Source organism: Equus asinus, chromosome 2 (assembly GCF_041296235.1).
Source record: "Equus asinus isolate D_3611 breed Donkey chromosome 2, EquAss-T2T_v2, whole genome shotgun sequence".
Classification (NCBI taxonomy): Eukaryota; Metazoa; Chordata; class Mammalia; order Perissodactyla; family Equidae; genus Equus; species Equus asinus.
Window position 1 is genome coordinate 129337327 of NC_091791.1, and position 20857 is coordinate 129358183.

Consider the following 20857-nt stretch of genomic DNA (forward strand, 5'->3'; position numbering starts at 1 on the left):
ATCACACTTTGAGAACCACTGGTAGAGGCCATGGCGGGAAACAGGTCCCTGACCTCACAGGACACACCGTGTAGGGTGGAGATTCCGGTCATCTTGGCAGGTCAGTGGGAGAGACAAGCAGGAGGCACAGAGCCCCTTAAGCTGCGGTCTGTGCCTGCCACCCACAGAGTCGTCCGCAAACTGAGAAGTCAGACGTGCCGCGTCCCTCCCCTCCCGGGGGCAGCCTTGAAAGTGAGCGGGCAGGAGCAGGGAGCCCCAGCACCTCCGCTCGGTCTTGGGCCCCTCGAGCAGCGGGCGCGCGTAGGCAGGACCAGGGGGTCCAGGGGATCGTTCCGGCTCCAGCCTCTGCGAGAGGCGAGCAGGCGAAGCGGCCCTCCTCCTCCGTGGCCCCGCCTGCGCCGGCGCTCGGCTCGCGGCCGGGGCGGGGCGCCGCGACCCCTGTCCCTCCCGGGGCCGAGCCGCGGGCGCGCTCGCGCCGCCCCCGCCCCCTCGTCGCCGTCGCCGCCTCCCGGCTGGCTCGGCCTCGCGGCGCGGGCGTCCAGCGGCGCCGCAGTCCCCGCCGGACCGCGAGCCATGGCCCAGACCGGCGAGGAGGCGCTGCCCGGGCCCGAGACCGCGGTGCAGATCCGCGTCGCCATCCAGGAGGCGGAGGACGTGGAGGAGCTAGAGGACGAGGAGGAGAGGGCGGAGGCGCGGGGCGCGGGGGACCCGGCTCGGTATCTCAGCCCCGGCTGGGGCAGCGCCAGCGAGGAAGAGCCGAGCCGCGGGCACAGGTAGGCGCGGCGGCCCGGGCCCAGGTGGGGGCCGAACGGGAGTCCGGGGACGGCAACTCGGCGGGCAGAGCCGGCTGAATCCGCCCCGCCGCGGGGCCCCTGCTCGGGCCGGCTCACGAGTCCGGACCAGCTTTGGGCGGTCGTTGGTGCCCCGGTCCGCAGCTTTGGAACCGGGGCTGGCGACGCGGATCTGAGGGGCCTGGACGTGGGCATGCTCTGGGACCAAGGAGGAAGTCCTTCCCGGGCCATCCTCGCCATCTCTTTCCCAGGGGGAGACTCTCCTTCCGTGAGCTCACCCAAAGACCCTCCCCAAAGCCCAGCCCAGCCCGGTCTTCACCTCCGAGGCTGGCCCACCGCCCAGTGAGAGTGATCCCACCTAGCCTTCACCGCCGTCATCATCGCCCTGTCTGCTTATCAGTCCAGATGGCTGGGGGCAGGCCAAGCACAGCTGACACTTGCTGCTGGCGGATCCGAGGAGGAGCGATTCACGGTGTAGAGAGCTCTCTTGCCCTGATTTGGGATCAGTTCAGGGCTTGCTGCTTGCATCCTCCTGGCCGGGGGATTCCCATTTTCAGGCAGCCTTCCCCACCTGACTTCTATGCTTGCATCATCTTGCTGCGTTGGCATTGGGTTCCTGGGTCTGGGTAGTCTGGAGGCGGTATGGCACAAGAAACCAGCTGTCTAACCTTGCCTCTGGGCCCTGAGCGTTGTCATCAACCGGAGACCCAGTCTGTGTCCACTAGCACCCAGGCCTTTCAGGACTGTGGTTTTGCTCCTGCTGTTGAGAGAAGATACGGTATGGAGTGTCCATAGAGATGAGAGTCGGGCCATGGCAGAACTTGCAAATTCTGGGAAATGCCAGCAGGCACTCTTTCAGAGCCCTCTTTCTTCTGGGACTCTCTGCACAGGCTTTTAGCTGTCAGAGCTCTTCAGGATTATTTGCTGGTGGGCTTATATTGACTTCACTGGGAAAATACTCAACTCAAGGGCATAAGGATACCGAAGCCAGAGCCATTCCCCATCGCAGGCTGACCCTTTCCAGTGGAAAAGGTCTGGATTTAGGGACCCAGAGATTCAGGGCAGTTCAGTGGAGACGGGGCACTCAAGGAGGAAAGTCCAGCCCAACAGCTTAGAGCAGGAAAGCGGGACACAGCAGATGACATGGTAGATACAGTAGACATAGTAAACATATCCACACTTTGTATGGATGTACAAACCTCGTTCATTCATTCATTCAGCTCTGTGCTGAGTACTGAGAGTATGAAAATAATGCCTTTGTAGTATCTGACATCTCACAATCTTGAGGAGAAGGCAGCACCTGGTCAAATAATTTCAGAGGTGTGTCAAATAGCCCAGAGTGGCTTCTCCTTCTGACTTTATTTCCCTGTGACTATGGCAAATTGCTGTCCCCTATCCTGGGAGCTAAGTTTGAGATTGTACCATTAGCAGGGATTCAAGCCCTGCTTATCTCTTGGGCCTGGAAAGATCCCCTGTGAAGATGTGGGAGAATGTGAACCTCAGTTCTGGTGGGCTGCTTGCCCCCACGCCCTGCACCCTCCCTCCAGAGCCACCCTTCTCTCCCAGCTCTGGCGGATGCAGTCTCATGGAACATTCAGTTTGAAGCATTTCCTGCTGCCCTCTGGCATTTTCTGACCCCAGAAAATCTCTGGGGCTCTTCAGGGTAGTGGTGCTGACAGAGCCCAGCGGGCAGACGTCCAGAGCATGAGGAGAATGTATCCAAGAGCAGGATCCACGCTGTCCCCTATTTGGGCCAGCCTGGCACAGCAGCGGCCACCGCCCTGTAGGAATATTTCTTGGCTCTGAAAGTCTGCAGGAGAAAGCCCAGGTTCCTAAATCTGCTTGTGGAGATGTGGCATGTACCCACCTCATCCCCTCAACCCAGTGCTTCCTTCCCTGCTTGTCTTAGCAGTTCTCACTCCCACTGCACTGACCCCTCTAGGTCCCTGAACACAGGGCGCAGTTTTGTGTCTGTGTGCCTTGGCGGTCCCACATCTAGGTTACTCTAATGGATTGGTTTCTACTCAGCCTGAAAACTTCGCTGCCTTGTCCTCACCACCCCCAATCCCTACCCCGAAGCTGGGTTTGTTTCCTCCCCTTTGTGTTGCTGTAGTACTCTGTACATTTTACACCCAGCACTTACCACAGTTGTAATTCTATAGATCTGCTGCCCTCTGTGAATTCGGGGACCGTGCTTACCTGTTCTCATTGTATCCTCAGCACCCAGCGCGTGGTGGGTGCTCTGTAAATACGTGTTGAATGAATGCATGTCTGTATCGTCTCACTCACTCCGGCGAGTTGAAATATTGGTGTGTTTCTCTTCCACGAGACAGTGCCATCCTTGAAGGCAGCGACCTTGCTTAGTCCTCTCTGTATGTCCAGTACCTAGCCCAACACCTGGCTTGTCCCTGGGGGACAAGGAATAAATGGAAATAAGGAAAAATCTTTATAACCTCCAAATGTTCATTAGTCTTCTCCCTGCATCTTGCTCACCAAAAAGATGTCTTTCCTTTTATTCTCACCTTTTTAACATAAAAATTTCAAACATAAAATGTGAAAGAGTAGTACTGTGAGCATTCATATGCCCACCGTCTAGATTTAACAGTTGTTAGTATTTTGCCGTTTTTGTTTGATGGACATATAATATATACGTTTCACCCTTGAAAGTATGCTGTACACAGACTCATTATACCCTAAGCACTTCATTTAGTAGCTCTTAATGGTGATGTTCTCCCATAACACCATGGTACTGTTACTGCAATGAAGAAAGTTAATAGTCATTCCTTAGTATAATCCCTAAAATAATCTAACAGCCAAGTTCCACATTCAGGTTTTCCCCAATTGCCCCACATTGTGTTTTACAGCTGTTTCTTTTCCCCCTCCAACCAGAATCCAACCAGAATCCAATCCAGGTCGAGGCATTTGCCTGTTATCTCTCTAGAATCTTTTAACCTAGAATATTCCCACTATTTTTTTAATGCTGTGCTGTTTTGGAAATAAGAGGCCAGATGTCTTGTTGAATGTTTCACAGTTTGCATTGGTCTGATTATGTTCCCATCATCTAGTTTAACTTGCTTCTCTATATGCTATGTCTCCTGTAACTGGAAGTTAGGGCTGAGGGCTTGGTAAGATTCATTTTGGCAAGAACACTTCATAGGCAACGCCATGGACTCGTTGTTGCCTGACCTCACGCAGCTTCCACCGTTAGTGATGCTAAATTTAACCGCTTGGCTATGGTGATCTCTCCATTGTAAGGGTTCATCTTTCCTTTGCAGTTAGCAAGTAATATGAGGGCTTCTTTTGAATATTCTTTCACCAAAGCCGTCTGCCTAGTGGTTTTAGCAGGATCCATTGATGATCCTTGCCTGAGTCCGTTAGTTCACTGGGGATTACAAATTGGTGATTTTCTAATTTTATCATTCTTTGTACGTTTATTAGCTGACATTCTTCTGTAAAAGCGAGCTTTGCCCCGTCATCTGGGATTCAACAAGAGTTCCTCCTTAAGAGGCAAGCATAAATGCTTAATTGCCAGTTTTCAAAGAGAGGAGTTGGTGTAATAGTCACATCAAATAATTTAAATTGGGGGCCTCCCTTTCACTCTCTCCGATTCATGGATTTTTGTTTATTCACTTTTTTATAGTTAGTTACAATAATTATCTTTGATGCTCAAAATGTCCCTGATTTAGCAAGAGGAGCCCCTTCAAGTTGGCTTCAGATATCCTTTTAGAACATGCCCTTTGGTCTTTGAGCACGTCCTTGCTTTCTGATACTAGATATTCTAGGCTTAATTTGTGCTTTTCCTACTCCAGTCATGGGATCCAACCATTTCTACAGGAATCCTTGGTTTTTCAAACACTAGGAAGAAGGTATTTAGAAACCAAGGCCTGGAATTAAGAGTGCTAATTTCTACTGGGGCAGCATTGCTTTTAGGTCCTTTCAATAGACAGAGTTAGGAAATATATTTCTTAAAAATAAATTTGTGTTGATAATCCCAATTCAGATTTACCACTACAGGGTTTTTGCTTGACTTCTTTTATTTTTTATACTGAAAATCTCGATTAGCTAATAACATTAACATGTTTACTTATCTTCCTTGTCTTACAGTGTGTAACAATTAGTTAAAATTATAATACTAAATATTAGTATAAATAATAAAACCACTGAGCACACCTGCTTTTCATTTAACAAACAGAAACGTCTAGGTTTCTTTCTCTCCATGATTTTTCAGGGACATTGCACAAGCAATCTTTTCCCCATTTTGGATGATGATAATGAAAGCTTCCATTTATTAATGCCAATTATATGCCAGACATGGAAGTAAGCACTTTGTATACCTTATCTCTGCTCCACACCACAAACCATATTTGGACCTGCAGAGACATCCGTTAGTTGCACTCCTTTCCCAGGCCTAGGAAATATGCCAGAAGACAGGGTTAGAGAATAAAGTCATGGTCTCTGTAATAAATCTTTAAGAACCTGTGGGCCACCCAGACATAGCATGTGGCCTCTGCTAGTGGCATCCAAAATGTACTTGTTCCAATGATGCCTTTTCCAAAGTTGGGAATGTACTTGTGTGTGTTTGCAGTCTGTCTCTGTGAAGAACCTTTATCTTTTGAATCTACCCTCATGTTTTTATACTGCGTTATCAATTTGGTAACCTTTTTGAACCTTTTCAGATTCATTATCTTTTTCTAGAGGCAAGTCAAAAGAAAGTATACACAGATTGTACTGGACCCTAATGTTTTTCATAAATGATGTTTTTCCCTTTGTGTTCAATATCCTCCTTGTTGCTGTCCACCATTTTCCTGGTCTTGGTGGCCAAAGCATCATATTAGACCATCTGAGGGGCAGATGGTGAGTCCAAGAAATCTTTCCTGTATTGAAAGTCATAGTGAGGAGCTCATTACTGCACCATTTAGTTTGGATATTTTCCTTCATAAGGTATCATTTGATTAGCCACTCAATTACCATATCCAAATTAGCTTGGGCTTTTGTAAGAAAAACAGCCCTGGAGATTTTATGCTGCACTTATTTCTCCAGATCATTTACAAATATGGTAAATATTTCAACGCTATCTGTGGAGCCCCGTGTCTGTTTTGAAAAGTACCCTCTTATTTCTACCCTTTGTTTTCATTTCTAGCAAGTTTATGGCTATAGCAAAAGAACTCACTACCACTCCCAGTTTACAATGCTTTATTTAAAAGGAAACAATAATGTAGATGTAAAATTCAAATGTAAAACTTTTTCAAAGTCCTCCTGAAAGGCCACTAACAACACATTCACCAGTACACATACTTTCTGTTTCAGAGAAGGGAGGGTGTCCAGAAATCTTGTGACACTTACAGGGAACTATAAGTCTTTTATTTGCTTGGAGCAAAGGATCTGAAAGGAAATAGACAGAAATGAGTCTGGAAGCTGGTTACAGCCAGATTCTAAATGAATCTGAATAAAGAGCTAAGGACTTTGGATTTTATTTAATAGGAAATAGAAAACATTGTTATTATTATTATTATTATTATTATTATCATCATTGAAGTAGAGCAGTGACATAGCTCTTTTTCAAAACTTGTAATGAGGCACGGAGTAGAAGAGGCTTAACCCAAAATCCATCAGGAGTGGGGCAGGGGCAGGTGGCAGGAGGTGGGAAGACAGAGCCCTAGAAAGGCTCTGGTTAGAAAATTTATGAAGGATGCAAGAGGGGAAAGGGATGCTAATATCTGAGAGGTGATTTAAATTCTTCCTTTAGACAATTACCCAGCCTCTCTGCCAATGAAAAGGAGCAGGCACATACCCTGTACTTCCAAGGGGGAAAAAAGGAACCAGATTCATTTCTAAAGGAACTGAATGAACGAACTGGTGACCTAGAGCTGCTAAGGTAGAGCTGGTACCTGCAGATACAGCCTTCTCCATATAAGGCCCCTACTTAATGATCCCTGCCTGTTCACCCCAAAGTGAAGCCTGCCAGTTGGCATGCCCCACCTATGGCTATAGAGCCACCTAGGAAGAAAACCAATAGGAGTATACAGCTGCAGAGGGAACCCACACGACCCACCAAGAAAAAGCATCCCAGACCTTCATTCTTCACATTGAGTAGCTGTGGAGCATAACTCCCCACTCCTTAAATATGGACTGTGTGCAGTGACTTCCTTTCGAAGTGTATGGTATGGAAAGGGGGGCAAAGGAGTCACTTTACAGTGGAGACAGCTAACAGTCACTACCTCAGCCAGGCCATCAGGGCCAACGTCCACAGTGATCAGGCATGTTGACACTATGTACCCTGGATACCATGTGATGAGAATGGAAATTTGCATCTGTGGTCCTCTTCTCTAAAACCCCTATCACTGGTCTAATTGTGAGAAAAATATCAGACAAATCCCAAATGAAGGACATTCTACAATATACCTGACCAGTGAGTGCTCCTCAACACTGTCAAAGTCATCAAAAACCAGGACAGTCTGAGAAACCGTCACAGCCCAGAGGAGCCCAGGGACACATGATGATTAAATGTAATATGGTACCTGGATGGGGTCCTGAAACAGAACAAGGACATGGGCTAAAAACTAAGGAAATCTGAAGAAGGTATGGACTTTAGCTAATTATAATATGTCAATATTAGTTCATTAAATGAACCATACTAATGTGAGATATTAATAATAGAAGAAGCCTGGTGTGGGGTATATGGAAGCTCTCTGTAATATTTTCACAATTTTTCTGTAAATCTAAAACTATTCTAAAATAACTTTATTAAAAAAATTTGTTAACAAAGAAAAAGATGAATTGTTTACCAGTCACATGAAAAAAAATCAATGACATGAAAGTTAAATAGAAAAACTGACCCCAGAGGATACAGAAGTGACACTTTCCCAGAAGAAACAAAAAGACTGTAAAAAATGTATACTCCAGTTATTACCCTGAGAGAGAATATAAGATATTGCATCCACAAAACAAGAACAAGATGCTCTTAAAAAGGAATAATCTGAAGACATAAAAGAGTTCTTGGGGCTCAGTTCCAGTGGCGCAGTGGTTAAGTTTGCTCACTTTGCTTTGGTGGCCCGGGGTTTGCAGGTTCAGACCTACACACTGCTCATCAAGCCATGCTGTGGCAGCAACCCTCATACAAAATAGAGGAAGACTGGCACAGATGTTAGCTTGGGGACAATCTTCCTCAAACAAAAAGAGGAAGATTGGCAACAGATGTTAGCTCAGGGCCAACCCTCCTCACCAAAAAAAAAAAAAAAAAGAGTTCTTAGGGAATAAATAAATAATTACTAAAATTAAGAACGTCACAAGGGAAGGTTGGAAGATAATGTCAGGGAAATCTCTTACCGTGTAAATCAAAGACAGAGGCAAAGACAGACAATATGAAAGAAAAGGTCAGAGACAGAGATCAATCCAACTGGTCGGTCAACTAATAGGACTTTAAGAAAGAAATGAAATCTTAGCAAATGCCTTTGCCCTGCAGTGAACAACGTTTACATAGTCGCAAATAAATGCAGCTGATTGGCTTTCAACTTTTAGTATCTATAGACAAAACATGGAAGATTAGTACAGAATAGGATGTAAATATTATGAACTGTGACAGAAAGAAATAAAGGTACCTCTGATAGAATTTGGAAGATTGGAAATGGAAGAACAGGAAGGATGAAGGAAATGAAGGAAAAGGTAGGGTGATAATATGCACATCATAGGTAGTGAGGAATTGAGAAATATTATTTAATGTTGGTGGAATAAGAAACAGTTTTAAGTGTAATATTTAAAATAAAATAGACGCTAATAGAAACACCAAAAATAACATAAAAATTTTAAAAATTGGACGAAGAGGCTTTGGGAGATGAGTGACCCCAAATCCTCATCTTCTATAATAGGACATGAATAGAGAATGTCTAAGATTGGCAAGTGAGAAATAGAGCTATGAGCATATTTTCTAGAACTATAAGGCAACCGCCATGAGAAGGAAATAGTTGAGCAGAGGTTACCTCTAGGGAGGAGAGGTGGAGCGGGGAATTGTTGCTTTCTTTATAAGTTCTCTACTATTTTATTTTAGTTTTTGCTATGTATATGTATTACTTTAATTTTTAAGATTCATTTTTGATGAGCTATTAATAGTGTCCAAGGGAGAAGTAATGAGGACAGTTGGAATGGAAAAGAGAACAGATGGGAGACACCGCAGAATAAAATCAACACTTGATAACTGACTCCACGTAGGGACATCACAGAGGGCTAAAAGATGCATCTTAGGTTTTGAGTGTAAATGCAGAGAAGAGTGAATAGGAAAAGTCGTTGGTGGGGCAATTTGGGAGGGAAGATACGTAGTTTTTACAGGACGGTTGTAATTGACAAAAAGTTGCCGATATTTATATTTAAAAAGATCTAAACTTCTTTAATGTTTGTAAAGGATACAGGGTCTCTTTTGTTCAGAGGCTGTTACACGAACCAGGAAACAATGTAGCATGCTCCCAACTGTGAACCGGGCTTTGCTGCTCTTCCAAGACTCCCCTTTGGAGATGCACAGTTGCTGCTGAGGGCACCCATGCAGAGGGAGGGGTCCTCTGGGTGCAAGAAGCTCATCTCTGCCCTCACATAAGGGTTTTGTATTACCCATCTGTGCTGGCCTCTCTGGCCACCTGCCTGTCTGTTCACTGAGTGCAAATAACTGATAGAGAGTCACCCTCTGAACCCATTATGGATTATTTATTATGGACTGTGAGACTGCAAAAGGAAGATGAGCTTCCCAGATGGAATGTCTCTGAGTAGACCCAGGCTTCAGTCCTACCTGAGGTCTAGTTCTGCAGAAGGCGATAGTTCAATTCTGGACATTTAAATTTGAAGCAATATCAGGCTATCCAAGTGGAAAGGTCAGGCAGGCAATTAGGAATTGAGGACTGGAGCTCAGGAGTGAGAGAAGGATGGAGGGGTGGGAGGAGAAGCAGATTTGAATTGGGTGAGCTCACCAGGGGCTCAAGTTTAGAGGTTGGCAGGGGATAAAGAGTCAAGGATAGGTCCTTGGGGAATACCCACATTTAGAAATGGGAGGAGAAAGAGGAGACTGAAAAGGCGCTTAAATAGGAAGAAGAATCAGACAAGAGCAAGTCACAGAAGCCTGGGGGAGGGGTATCAAGAAGAAAGTGGTCAACAGTGTGTCATCCTGCAGTGGCGGCAGAGGACCAAGAAGGAGAAGAGGCAGCTAGTTATGGCAAACAGATTCTTTGGGGGATGTCCAGACTCATAGAACAAGCATAGGGGGAGGGAGGGCTGTGCCCGAGGCAGGTCTGGGCAAGTCTGATTGGATGAACTTCATTTTCTCCATCAAGTCTGAGATGGAATCATCTGCAGAGAGTCAAGTCTCCCCATGGCCAACTTTGGGAAGAATGGGAGGCTCTAGACTGGGCATCGGAGAAAGTGAGCAGTTACATCGCCTTCCTTCCATTATGTTTTGTTTATGAGTTTACCTTTTATAATAGCATCAACTGGTCTAGTTTGGAAGTGGGACTTACTGGTCTGTGGGTCCCTTTGATAGTCTGGTCACCTCTGATATACTACCATTTGTAGTAAGTTAGACGATTTTGCTAACATCCCTGAGTCCGCCCAGAACTCTTCACTGGTCGTTATCGCACGCCTCATTCCATCTTCTGCTCTGTATTGTCATCCTTGTGTGCTGGCCTCAGAATTTCCTATGCATTTGTAGTTATTTTATCTGGTGTGGTCAATCTATGTGTTGTAACTACTATTTAGGGTGTAAACTTTCTCTATAAAGTGAAAATTTATTCTTTCTGTCTTGCTTCTCCTTTTTCATTCCATTGATTATCCCACTGACACTTTTCCTTTGGCATGTTTTGAGGACCTCTTTTCTCATTGTAATGTTACTATCCTAATATTTGGCTGTAAGTAATAGAAAACCCAACTAACAAGTGAATTAAACAAATAGGATTTTCTCTTGCTCATGTAATTAGAAATCTTCAGGTAGGTAGTTAGAGGAATTGGTTCAGCAACTCGGTAATGTCAGAGTCAATAATGTCAATAAATCAGGCCAAGCTGGTTTATTGGCCTTTTCCTTAGGGCAATAAAATAGCTGCTACAGCTCCAACCATCACATCCACACTCAAAACAGATAAAAGGGAAAGGGGCAGGGACAAAAGAGTTTCACTTGTGTGTTATTGGCCATAACATGACAAATGGCTACCAACTGGAAGAGATACTAGGAAAGTGTGTATTTAGTTTTTTTATAGCCTCTATAGTAAAGGAAGGCAAGTGAGAAAGAGTTCAATATTAGATGTTGGATGAGTCAGACTAATGTCCGCCACAGCTACCTTTTAGGGACTTCTAAAATAATCAGCTTACCTAATGTTTTAGTTGCATTTGACCTGTTATATCTTTTGGGCTACCTTAATATATCCCTTTAGTTTATCATCCCATTTTTAAAAGACTTTTTAAAAAACATGCTTTTAAGGTTAGACTCTCAGATCATTTTTTTTTCTTCAGTACACATTAGTCTTGGGACATCAGTAAGGTATTTTTAAAAACCATTTCCAGGCTGTCTACAGGCAAATAACTAAAAACTTCATTCCCTTTTTTTTTGAGGATGATCAGCCCTGAGCTAACATCCACCCCCAATTCTCCTCTTTTTGCTGAGGAAGACTGGCCCTGAGCTTACATCTGTGCCCATCTTCCTCTACTTTATATGTGGGACGCCTGCCACAGCATGGCTTGACAAGCGGTGTGTAGGTCCACGCCTGGGATCTGAACCGGTGCACCCTGGGCCGCCAAAGTGGAACATGCAAACTTAACTCCTGCACCACCAGGCTGGCCCCTAAAACTTCATTTTTTAAATCGACCAGTGCCAATATTTTATGCTAATTATAGTTTCTGAATTTTAAAAATTGTGAGAGATTTATGTAGTGTTTTCTCTCCTGCCAGAATATTTACTCTTTATTCTCATTTTGACTCTTCCACAATTGCTTTTTTTGGTGGGGGGTTGGGGGGAGGGTTGAAAGCCAGTGAATTTTGCTGGAGTTGAAGGACATTCATGTACGTGCCTTTTCCCGCTTTAAACTGTCAAGTAATAGCTCACCTTTACTTTCCAAGCCTCTCTCTCTTTTTTAATTGGTTGCTTCTTTTATTTAAGAGCTTAATCCCAAACCAAGGAAATGGTAACAGTTTGCTTCTTTATAAAGGCAACAGTGTGCATGTAAGCATGCATACTTCTTATGTGAAAAGGCTCCTTTTAAGAAAAATTTTTAATTGTGGTAAAATACACATAACATAAAATCTGTCATCTTAACCATCATTAAGTGTGCAGTTCAGTGACATTAACTACATTCACATTGTTGTGCAACCACCATCCATCTCCAGAATTTCCTCTCTCCCACCTGGAACTCTGTACCCATTTCACAACTGCCCATTCACCCATCCCCCACCCCCTGGTAACCGCCGTCTACTTTCTGTCTCTATGAGTTTAACAATTCTAGATACCTCATATGAGTGGAATCATACAGTGTTTATCTTTTTGTGACTGACTTATTTCACTTAGCATAGTGTCCTCAGGGTTCATCCATGTTGGAGCCTGTGTCAAAATTTCCTTTTTGAGGCTGAATCTTGTTCCGTTGTATGTATGCACCACATTTTGTGTATCCATTCATCTGCCAGTGGACACCTGGATTACTTCCACCTTGTGGCTACTGTGAACAATGCTGCTGTGAACTTTCTGAGCCTTTTTGGGAGCCAGGCACGTTCTCCCCACAGAGTAGAAGCACACTGGGTGCTTTCGGTGGACCGGGTGTGTGTGTCTGTCCCAGCCAGACGAAGCTCTTTCTGCTCAGAACACGTTAATGGAGGCTCCGGGTCTGATGGCCATGTTATTAGAAATTAAGCAGTTATTTTTTTTCTGGAAGTAATTTTTAACCAATTCTTTTTATTGAATAATATGTATAGTATTTGTATAATACCTAATTTTAATTTGGTCATTAAATGTATAAAAGAGAACTCACCTTTGATAACTTGTAATAATTGTGTCAACTATGATGTGGATAATGACAAATTCTCTAAATATTTATGGTTTTGAAATTTTTATAATCTCTTTATGAAAGATTGGCCTTCTTACAGAAGTTTTGCCCAGGATTTCTCTGGCTTCTTCTCATGTCCTCTTGTTCTCAGGGAGGGGGAGGAGAAGTCTGTGCAGGTGGAGCTGCTGGAAGGCATGTGTTTCGTTCAGAAGGGCCCCAGTGAGTGGGGTTGTTTGCAGATTCCATGGCAGGGTCCCAACAGAAGGTGGAAGGTGTTATGTATATTGGCTTTGGAGACAGAAAAGTTGTGTTTGAATACTAGATCTGCCTCATAGGAATGAGCAAATGAGTGTATCTGTCACTTATTGAGCTCTGAGGGTATACCAGGCACTCTTCTGGATATCTCATGTATTAACTCATTTAATCTTCACAGCAGTCCTCTCGGGGGACTGACTATCATGATTCGCATTTACAGATAATGGGGCTGAGGTGTGGCAGTGGAGTTCTTGCTTAAGTTGACTCAGTTAATAATTGGTGGTGCTAGGATTCAAACCCAGGCAGACTAACTCTAGAATTGGGGCTCTTAGTTACTGTACTAAACTGTCTTTGAGAAATTGGGATTTGAGGGTTGGAGTAGGGAGGGAAGAAAAAGAAGGTATGTGAAAAGCATCCTGTCATTGGCAGAGCAGCACATAAAGGTTAGGAGAGGGCGTTATTATTTTACTGATTCTCCTTGTTAAAAACTGATTTCTTAGCTGGTTAGAGGCAGAACCTATCCCCTTGTGGCTGTGTGATCGCCACCTCTGAGCAGTGCAGTTCAGGGGTGACCCGTGCAGTGTCCTAGGGCTGTGACGAGCTCCCACAAACTGGGTGGCTTAGAGCCGCAGAAGTGTGTTGTCTCCCAGTTCTGCAGGTGGGAAGTCCGAAAGCAAGGTGTCAGCAGGCGCGTGCTCCCTCTCAAGGTGCTGCTGGAGAACGACCTGGTCCAGGCCTCTCCGCTGCTTCTGGTGGTTTGCTGGCAGTCTTTGACATTCCTTGACTTCCACATCACCCCGATCTCTGGCTTCATTTCACACGGCATTCCCCTGGTGTGCGTGTGTCTCCAGATTTCCCCTTTATATAAGACCCCTGTCATATTAGATTAGGGCCCACCCTGCTCTGGTATGGCCTCATCTTTATCTAATGACATCTGCAAGACCCTCTTTCCACATTAGCCCACATTCTGAGGTACAGGAGGTTGGGACTTCAACATTGAGGGGGAAATTTGGGAGGAAACAGTTCAACCCATAACACCCGGTGTCTCCTTCTGGTCTCAGTGGTGCCACGACTAGTGGGGGCGAGAATGAGCGTGAAGACCTGGAACAGGAGTGGAAGCCCCCGGACGAGGAGTTAATCAAGAAGCTGGTGGATCAGATCGAATTCTACTTTTCTGACGAAAACCTGGAGAAGGATGCCTTCTTGCTAAAGCATGTGAGGAGGAACAAGCTGGGATATGTGAGCGTCAAGCTACTCACGTCCTTCAAAAAGGTGAGGCTTCCTTCTCTGAAGCTGCCTCGAGGATTTCAACAGTGCTTTGGGTTGGGGTTCTAAATGTTTTCACCCCCTTGGAACGTGATGGTGAGTGATTTTTTATTTCCTCTGAGGCCTAAAAAATGATCAAGACAAGGGATTTGGGATTGTTATTAAGAATGTCCTCCCACACTATTAAAAGGGTCCTGGGTGTTGGGACACATCTCAGCCTGTGGCGGTTATGAAATTATATTGCTCGTTCTTGGTAAAGTTCAGGCACTCTTGCCAGGCAAGTGGGTGGCCAAGAGGATTTGTGCCAGGACAAGGGGACTCAGTGGCCTTGAGAGACACCTACCAGGCCTAGAATTTTATCAAATCCAAGTTTTTCATTTGTCAAGTTGGATAAATAAGAGGAGGAAGGAGTGCCCGGAGCTCTGGGAGATGAGCCTTCTCCAAGACTCCAGCAGCCGCTGCTGTGTAATGCCGCTATCTATATGATGGAGATGTGGCATGTCTAATGAGTGCAGCCTTTGGGCAGCAGACCGCATGTCCCTGCTACGTACAGACCCAGCACTGGGCTGTGAATTCCCTGCTTCTGCAGGAGTTGACGGGTCAGTTGGAGTAAGAACTCTCTCTCCCTTAGGGGAAGTATATTTACTAGAATGGAAAAGCACCACACGGCCTGTTGCATAACGGGATGTGTAACGAATGGGTCCCAGCCAAGTCGCCTGTGCACTTTGTCAGAGAGCACTGGAGCAGGGCTTTTCTCCTGCAGCTCTTCTCTGCCCCACCACCGTTATACTCTGCCCTCTTCTCTTGCTCTCTTTTCTTTATTCATTCATCAAACGTATTCATTCCATAGGCTGAGTGCTGTGTTAAGCACAGGATATACAAAATGAATATGGCATTCCCTCTGCCCTTGAAAAGTCCAATAAAGGAGAGAGATCAGTGAAGGATTACAATATGACCAGAGACAGGACTACAAAAGAAAGAGCAAAGTACTGTTAGGAGCTAGTTGATGAGAGCAACTAACCCTGCCTGGAGAATTGAGAAGGCTTCCCAGAAGTGGTGACATTGAAATAGGATCTTGGAGGATGAGTGGGAGTTTTCGAGGTGCTGGAGAAGGGAGGGGGCATTTCGTGTTGTAAATGAAAAACGTACTCTTCCTCCTGTGTCTCTCCTTTCCTCTCACCCCACCGCCACACTCTCAACACTTCTGACACCTGATGTATGGGGCTTTTTTTCCTCACAACAAGCAATTCTCTGTGACACCAGGTGGGTATCCTACAATTTAACTCAATTCTGACACTGTGTACGTGGAGATAGCGTCAGATCCCACAGGGTAAGGGCTCAGTCCCACAAGACTGCCCTCCACTTCAGATGTCAGTGACAAGTAGTGGGTCCCCAGGTTACCCACAACTTCTGTCCACCTTGGCTACAAATAGGAGGTTCCCATGACCTCCTGTCCATTGGATTCACTTATGTGTTAGAGTGGCCCACAGAACTCAGGGAAATATTTACTTGCATTCATCATTTTATTAAAGGATATGATAAAAGATACAGGTGAACAGCCAGATGAAGAGATACCTAGGGCGAGGTCTGGGAGGGTGCTGAGTGCAGGAGCTTCTGTCGCTGTGGAGCTGGAGTGCTGGAAGCTCTCCGAACCCTCTGCTATTGGGATTTTTATGGAGGCATCCTCATGTAGGCATCGTCAATCCTTAACTCCATTTCCGGCCCCTCTCCCCTCTCTGGAGGATGAGCTGTGGAGCTGAAAATTCCAAGCTTCTAATTATGGCTTGGTCTTTCTGGTGACCAGCCCCCATCCAGGAGCTATCCAGGAGCTCACCCAGAGTCACCTCATTAGAACAAAAGATGCTTCTAGTGTTCTTATCACTTAGGAATTTACAAAGATTTCAGGAGCTCAGTGCCAGGAATGGGGACGAAGACCAAATATATATATATATATTTCTTATTACAAATCACAACATCACACATGTCCAGAGAGCAATGAGAAGCCCTCACGTGAAAAGTGTTTGTGGGGGACCCCAAAGTGAAGCAACCAGTGGAATCATCCTACATACTCCTTTATTCCCCCCAGGAACCCTAAGACGCAGCCCGATTCTCTTTCCTTTTTGAGCTGCCACTTAGGGATCTGCTTAGGAGGGTTCTCCTCTGTTGAAAACTGGCTGCAGAGTAGACACAGACTCCCCACCTCCGGAATGAGAGCAAAGGCCCTTTTCATCCTAAGGGCTTTCGTGCTCATCATAATAGGAAACATGTATGACAAAGGTAACAAACTGGGGAATTACTGTTGCTGAACATCTGCCAGAGGTCTTCAAGTAATTGCACAGAGACTGCAGCTCCCTGGTCCCTCTTATTCAGTGGTGCCTGGACACTCCTTCTCAAGGCTCACAGACACAGGCCTGGGATGCTCAGACTAGAGCCGGGGTTTCCCCGGGGACCTACCTCCTGCCTCTGGAGCGGGGCTGGGTCCTTGCCAGAGCCTGCTTCTCTCTTGATTGGACGTGGTCTTCCACCAGCTTCTCCAGCCCTGAGAAGGCAGCACTGGCCTTCCCCGGAGCACTCATTGCTCAGGCTTCGGGCTTAGCTGGCAGCTTTTCTTCCTCTCCTGAGCACTCCCTCCCTGACTGGTTTTGGAGAAGGCTGCCCATGTTTCCCACCCAGAGAGCCACTGCTTGGGTTTCCCACAGCCTGGCACTGACCCACAGTCATCATCTTCACCCTTTCTGGATCTCGACTTGACTCTGTCCACCTGACATCTGACCCTTTGCCTGGACCTGCCCTCTTCTGCCCTTGGCCCATGTCACAGTTATCAGCCCACTGATTCTGTGTGGAGGTGACTCGTGGTTCCTGCACCCTAAGGCCGAATCTTGGCCATTTCACCCAGAGGCCACAGGCTAGAGTGGACAGTGGCCTCTCCCCAGGAGCCTCCCTGTACTGCTAATAGCTCTGCCAGCGTTCCCCCCTGCCACCCTGTTAGTGAGCCCTCCCTTCTTGAGTTCTGGGAGGTTCCTGTTGTGGTCCCAGGGTTCCTCTGCAGAGCAACTGCATTGGCCTGGCCCCAGAGGACACAGGGTGATCTCGCCATTCCTGGCTCGGGTTACACACCCCGCCCACCTCCACCGTTTCTTTGGGATGACTCATTCTCCCTGGCATTCCCTTCACCGGAAGTGGGCCTCTCGAAAATTACTGTTTTATAATATAAATACAGCTTTCATATACTGCAACATTGATACACACAGTTTCCACTAAGGGAGGAAGAGGGAGGGACCATTTCATCATTCTCCGTGAGGTCCAAGTTGGATTTAATTCCAAGTTGAAATAGTCCACATCATTTTCAGGGCATATTCCAATGAAATATGAAAAATCTTTTGGAACCTTCTCTGTATCAAATGCATAAATGAAGAAATCCAACTTCAGAGAAGCCTTTCAATGTTAAAATCTCTGAGTTCTGTCAAAATGATAGCAATATTTGAAATAATGACAGCACATACTATCTATTGAGTACTCGCTGTGAGCTAGACACTGTGCTAAGTTTTATGTGTATAATGTGTGTCTGGATGTATACATTTATTTATTCATTTAATCCTCACGACAGCTGTACGAGATAGGCACTATTAACATCTCCATTTTACAGATGAGGAAGTCGAGGCACCATGAGGTTAAATAACTCTTCAGGTCTTACTGCCAGTTGGAGGTGGCCTTGACTTGTGTATCCAACAGCCTTGTTCCAGAGGCTGCAGGTTTACCTTATAAACTTGCACAGAATAGAATATTTCCGTTACCGCGGAAAGTTCTGTTGGACAGTGCTGCTCTGCAGCGTGCTGCCTTGTTTGAAGTTGTAGAAAGTGTTTGTTCACCCATTCATTCACTAGGTTTTTGAGTGTATACACACGCCAAGTATGATTCTAGATACCAGTGTTACTGGGGTAATGAAAGGAGGGAGGGTGATTCTAGAGGACGTGGACAGACAAGGACAATAGGTACCATTTCAGATTTGCTTTATGTTCTTCAGGTGAAACACCTTACACGGGACTGGAGAACCACAGCCCATGCCTTGAAGTACTCAGTGACCCTTGAGTTGAATGAGGACCACCGGAAGGTGAGGAGGACCACCCCTGTCCCACTCTTCCCCAATGAGAACCTCCCCAGCAAGATGCTCCTGGTCTATGATCTCTACCTGTCCCCCAAGCTGTGGGCCCTGGCCACCCCCCAGAAGAATGGAAGGGTGCAGGAGAAGGTGATGGAACACCTGCTCAAGCTCTTTGGCACCTTTGGAGTCATCTCGTCCGTGCGGATCCTCAAACCCGGGAGAGAGCTGCCCCCTGATATCCGGAGGATCAGCAGCCGGTACAGCCAGGTGGGGACCCAAGAGTGCGCCATTGTGGAGTTTGAGGAGGTGGAAGCCGCCATCAAAGCCCATGAGTTCATGGTGACAGAATCTCAGGGTAGGGAGAACATGAAAGCTGTCCTGATTGGTATGAAGCCACCCAAAAAGAAACCTCCCAAAGACAAGAACCAGGAAGAGGAGCCCACTGTGAGCATCCACCTGAACAAGTCCCTAAACAAGAGGGTTGAGGAGCTTCAGTACATGGGTGACGAGTCTTCTGCCAACAGCTCCTCTGACCCCGAGAGCAATCCCACATCCCCTATGGCTGGCCGGCGACATGTGGTCGCCAACAAGCTCAGCCCTTCTGGCCACCAGAATCTCTTTCTGAGCCCGAATGCCTCCCCGTGCTCGAGTCCTTGGAGCAGCCCCTTGGCTCAACGCAAAGGTGTTTCCAGAAAATCCCCACTGGCCGAGGAAGGTAGGCTGAACTCTAGTGCCAGTCCTGATATCTTTCGCAAGTGCATGGATTATTCCTCTGACAGCAGTGTCACTCCCTCTGGCAGCCCCTGGGTTCGGAGGCGTCGCCAAGCCGAGATGGGTTCACAGGAGAAGAGTCCTGGAGCAAGTCCCCTGCTCTCTCGGAAGATGCAGACTGCAGATGGGTTACCTGTGGGGGTGCTCAGGTTGCCCAGAGGCCCTGACAACACCAGAGGATTCCATGGTGGACACGAGAGGAGCAGGGCCTGTGTATAAATACCTTCTATTTTTAATACCAGTTCCATTGAAAACCACCTTTGTTTTCAAGGTTCTGACAAATACCTGGCATGACATACAATGAAACTAAGTCCCCTTTGAAAGATTTTCTATACCTGTAGACCTCTTAATTTATATATTTGTAATGTATATAAATTGTCTGGTATGCTGTGGTTTTAAGACCATCTTCTAGATCAGAACACCGATTCCTCCCAGCATGACCATTATTTTGATGATGCCCGATGTGTGTGAATGTCACGGCTCTTCAGGGCTGTGGGACAGAGGCTCTCGAGGGAAGGCCTGGCAGTGGACCTCTTCTTTGGGGCAGGGTTCTTCCCTGTGGTGACTGAGCTGTCCTCAGTCGGCCATGCAAAGGCTTCCTGAGAGCCCAGAGTTCTGTTGTGCAATGGCGACTGCCTAAGCCGTGGTGTCTTGTAGGACCAAATGTATGTTTCCTGTCAAGTGAATAAATAATAAAACACCCGCCTGGGAGTGCTGGCTCTGAAGTCATAGACTGTGCCTGACAAAAGTCTGTGCTCATCTGACAAGCCTGTGGACAGAGTGTCATGAGCCCCTGAGGAACTTAACAGAGACACGTTTCTTGAATGTGCCCTCGGGCAGCTGTGGGGCTCTCCTTCGGGCTCTTGGCAGCCTGAGAGGTGGGCCGACTTTGTGCAGTTGTTAGAACACCACATCTGTCATCATGATGAATCATACCACGTGAAGGCAGCTTAGTATAAACCAAGTCCTCTAGGTATGGTCCCCAGACCAGCAGCATTGACATCACCTGGGGACGTGTTAGAAAAGCAAATTCTCAGGCCCTGTCCCAGGACTACTGAATCAGAAACTCTGGGAGAGGGGCCTGGAATCTGGATTTTAACCAGCCCTCCAGGTGATCCTGATGCACTCTAGGATTTGAGAACCACTGGGACAGACAAGGGTTGTGGGACTTGAGGTGAGACAGTTGGACTCCCATATCCCCGCTAACTAGTTCTGTGACCTTAGAAAAGGTCAGCCTCGTTGTCTCCCTGCAAAGTACTTCGTCTTGATGTCAGTGTCCGGAATGCAGTTGGCCCACCGTAAATGTTAGCTCCTTTTCTTTGGGTTAATGCCCATTATCATTGGAAGCTGCCTTGGTAGGGCAAAAAGAGTGCTGGCCTAGATTCCGGTGTTGGCTTATCTGCTCACTATTTAGGGGAATTTAGGCAAGTCACGTTTAATGGAATTTGTTAATAATTATTGAACAGTGATTAGATTCCAGGGACTATGCTGTGAGTTTTCCATGCATTTCCATGCACAACCACACTGGAAAGGTTCAGAGGTTATCTCTGGTGGGTAACTAACTCCTCGAAGGTTTAATAGCTAGATGGTGGAGCTGGCTTAGACCTAGCAGTCTGGCTCCAGATTCCACACTCTTAACCATCAGATGGTACTTGGCATCTCTGAACCTCACC

General features: G+C 46.3%; 1 protein-coding gene across 1 annotated transcript; it reads left to right on the forward strand.

Annotated features, from left to right (window-relative positions):
* The first annotated feature begins 429 nt into the window (after positions 1–429).
* Positions 430–19886, forward strand: LARP6 (La ribonucleoprotein 6, translational regulator). Its single transcript, XM_014848220.3, has 3 exons — positions 430–773; positions 14107–14317; positions 18336–19886. Exons 1-3 carry the CDS (start codon positions 574–576, stop codon positions 19401–19403), a joined length of 1479 nt encoding a protein of 492 aa, XP_014703706.1. The 5' UTR covers positions 430–573; the 3' UTR covers positions 19404–19886.
* The last annotated feature ends 971 nt before the right edge of the window (positions 19887–20857 follow it).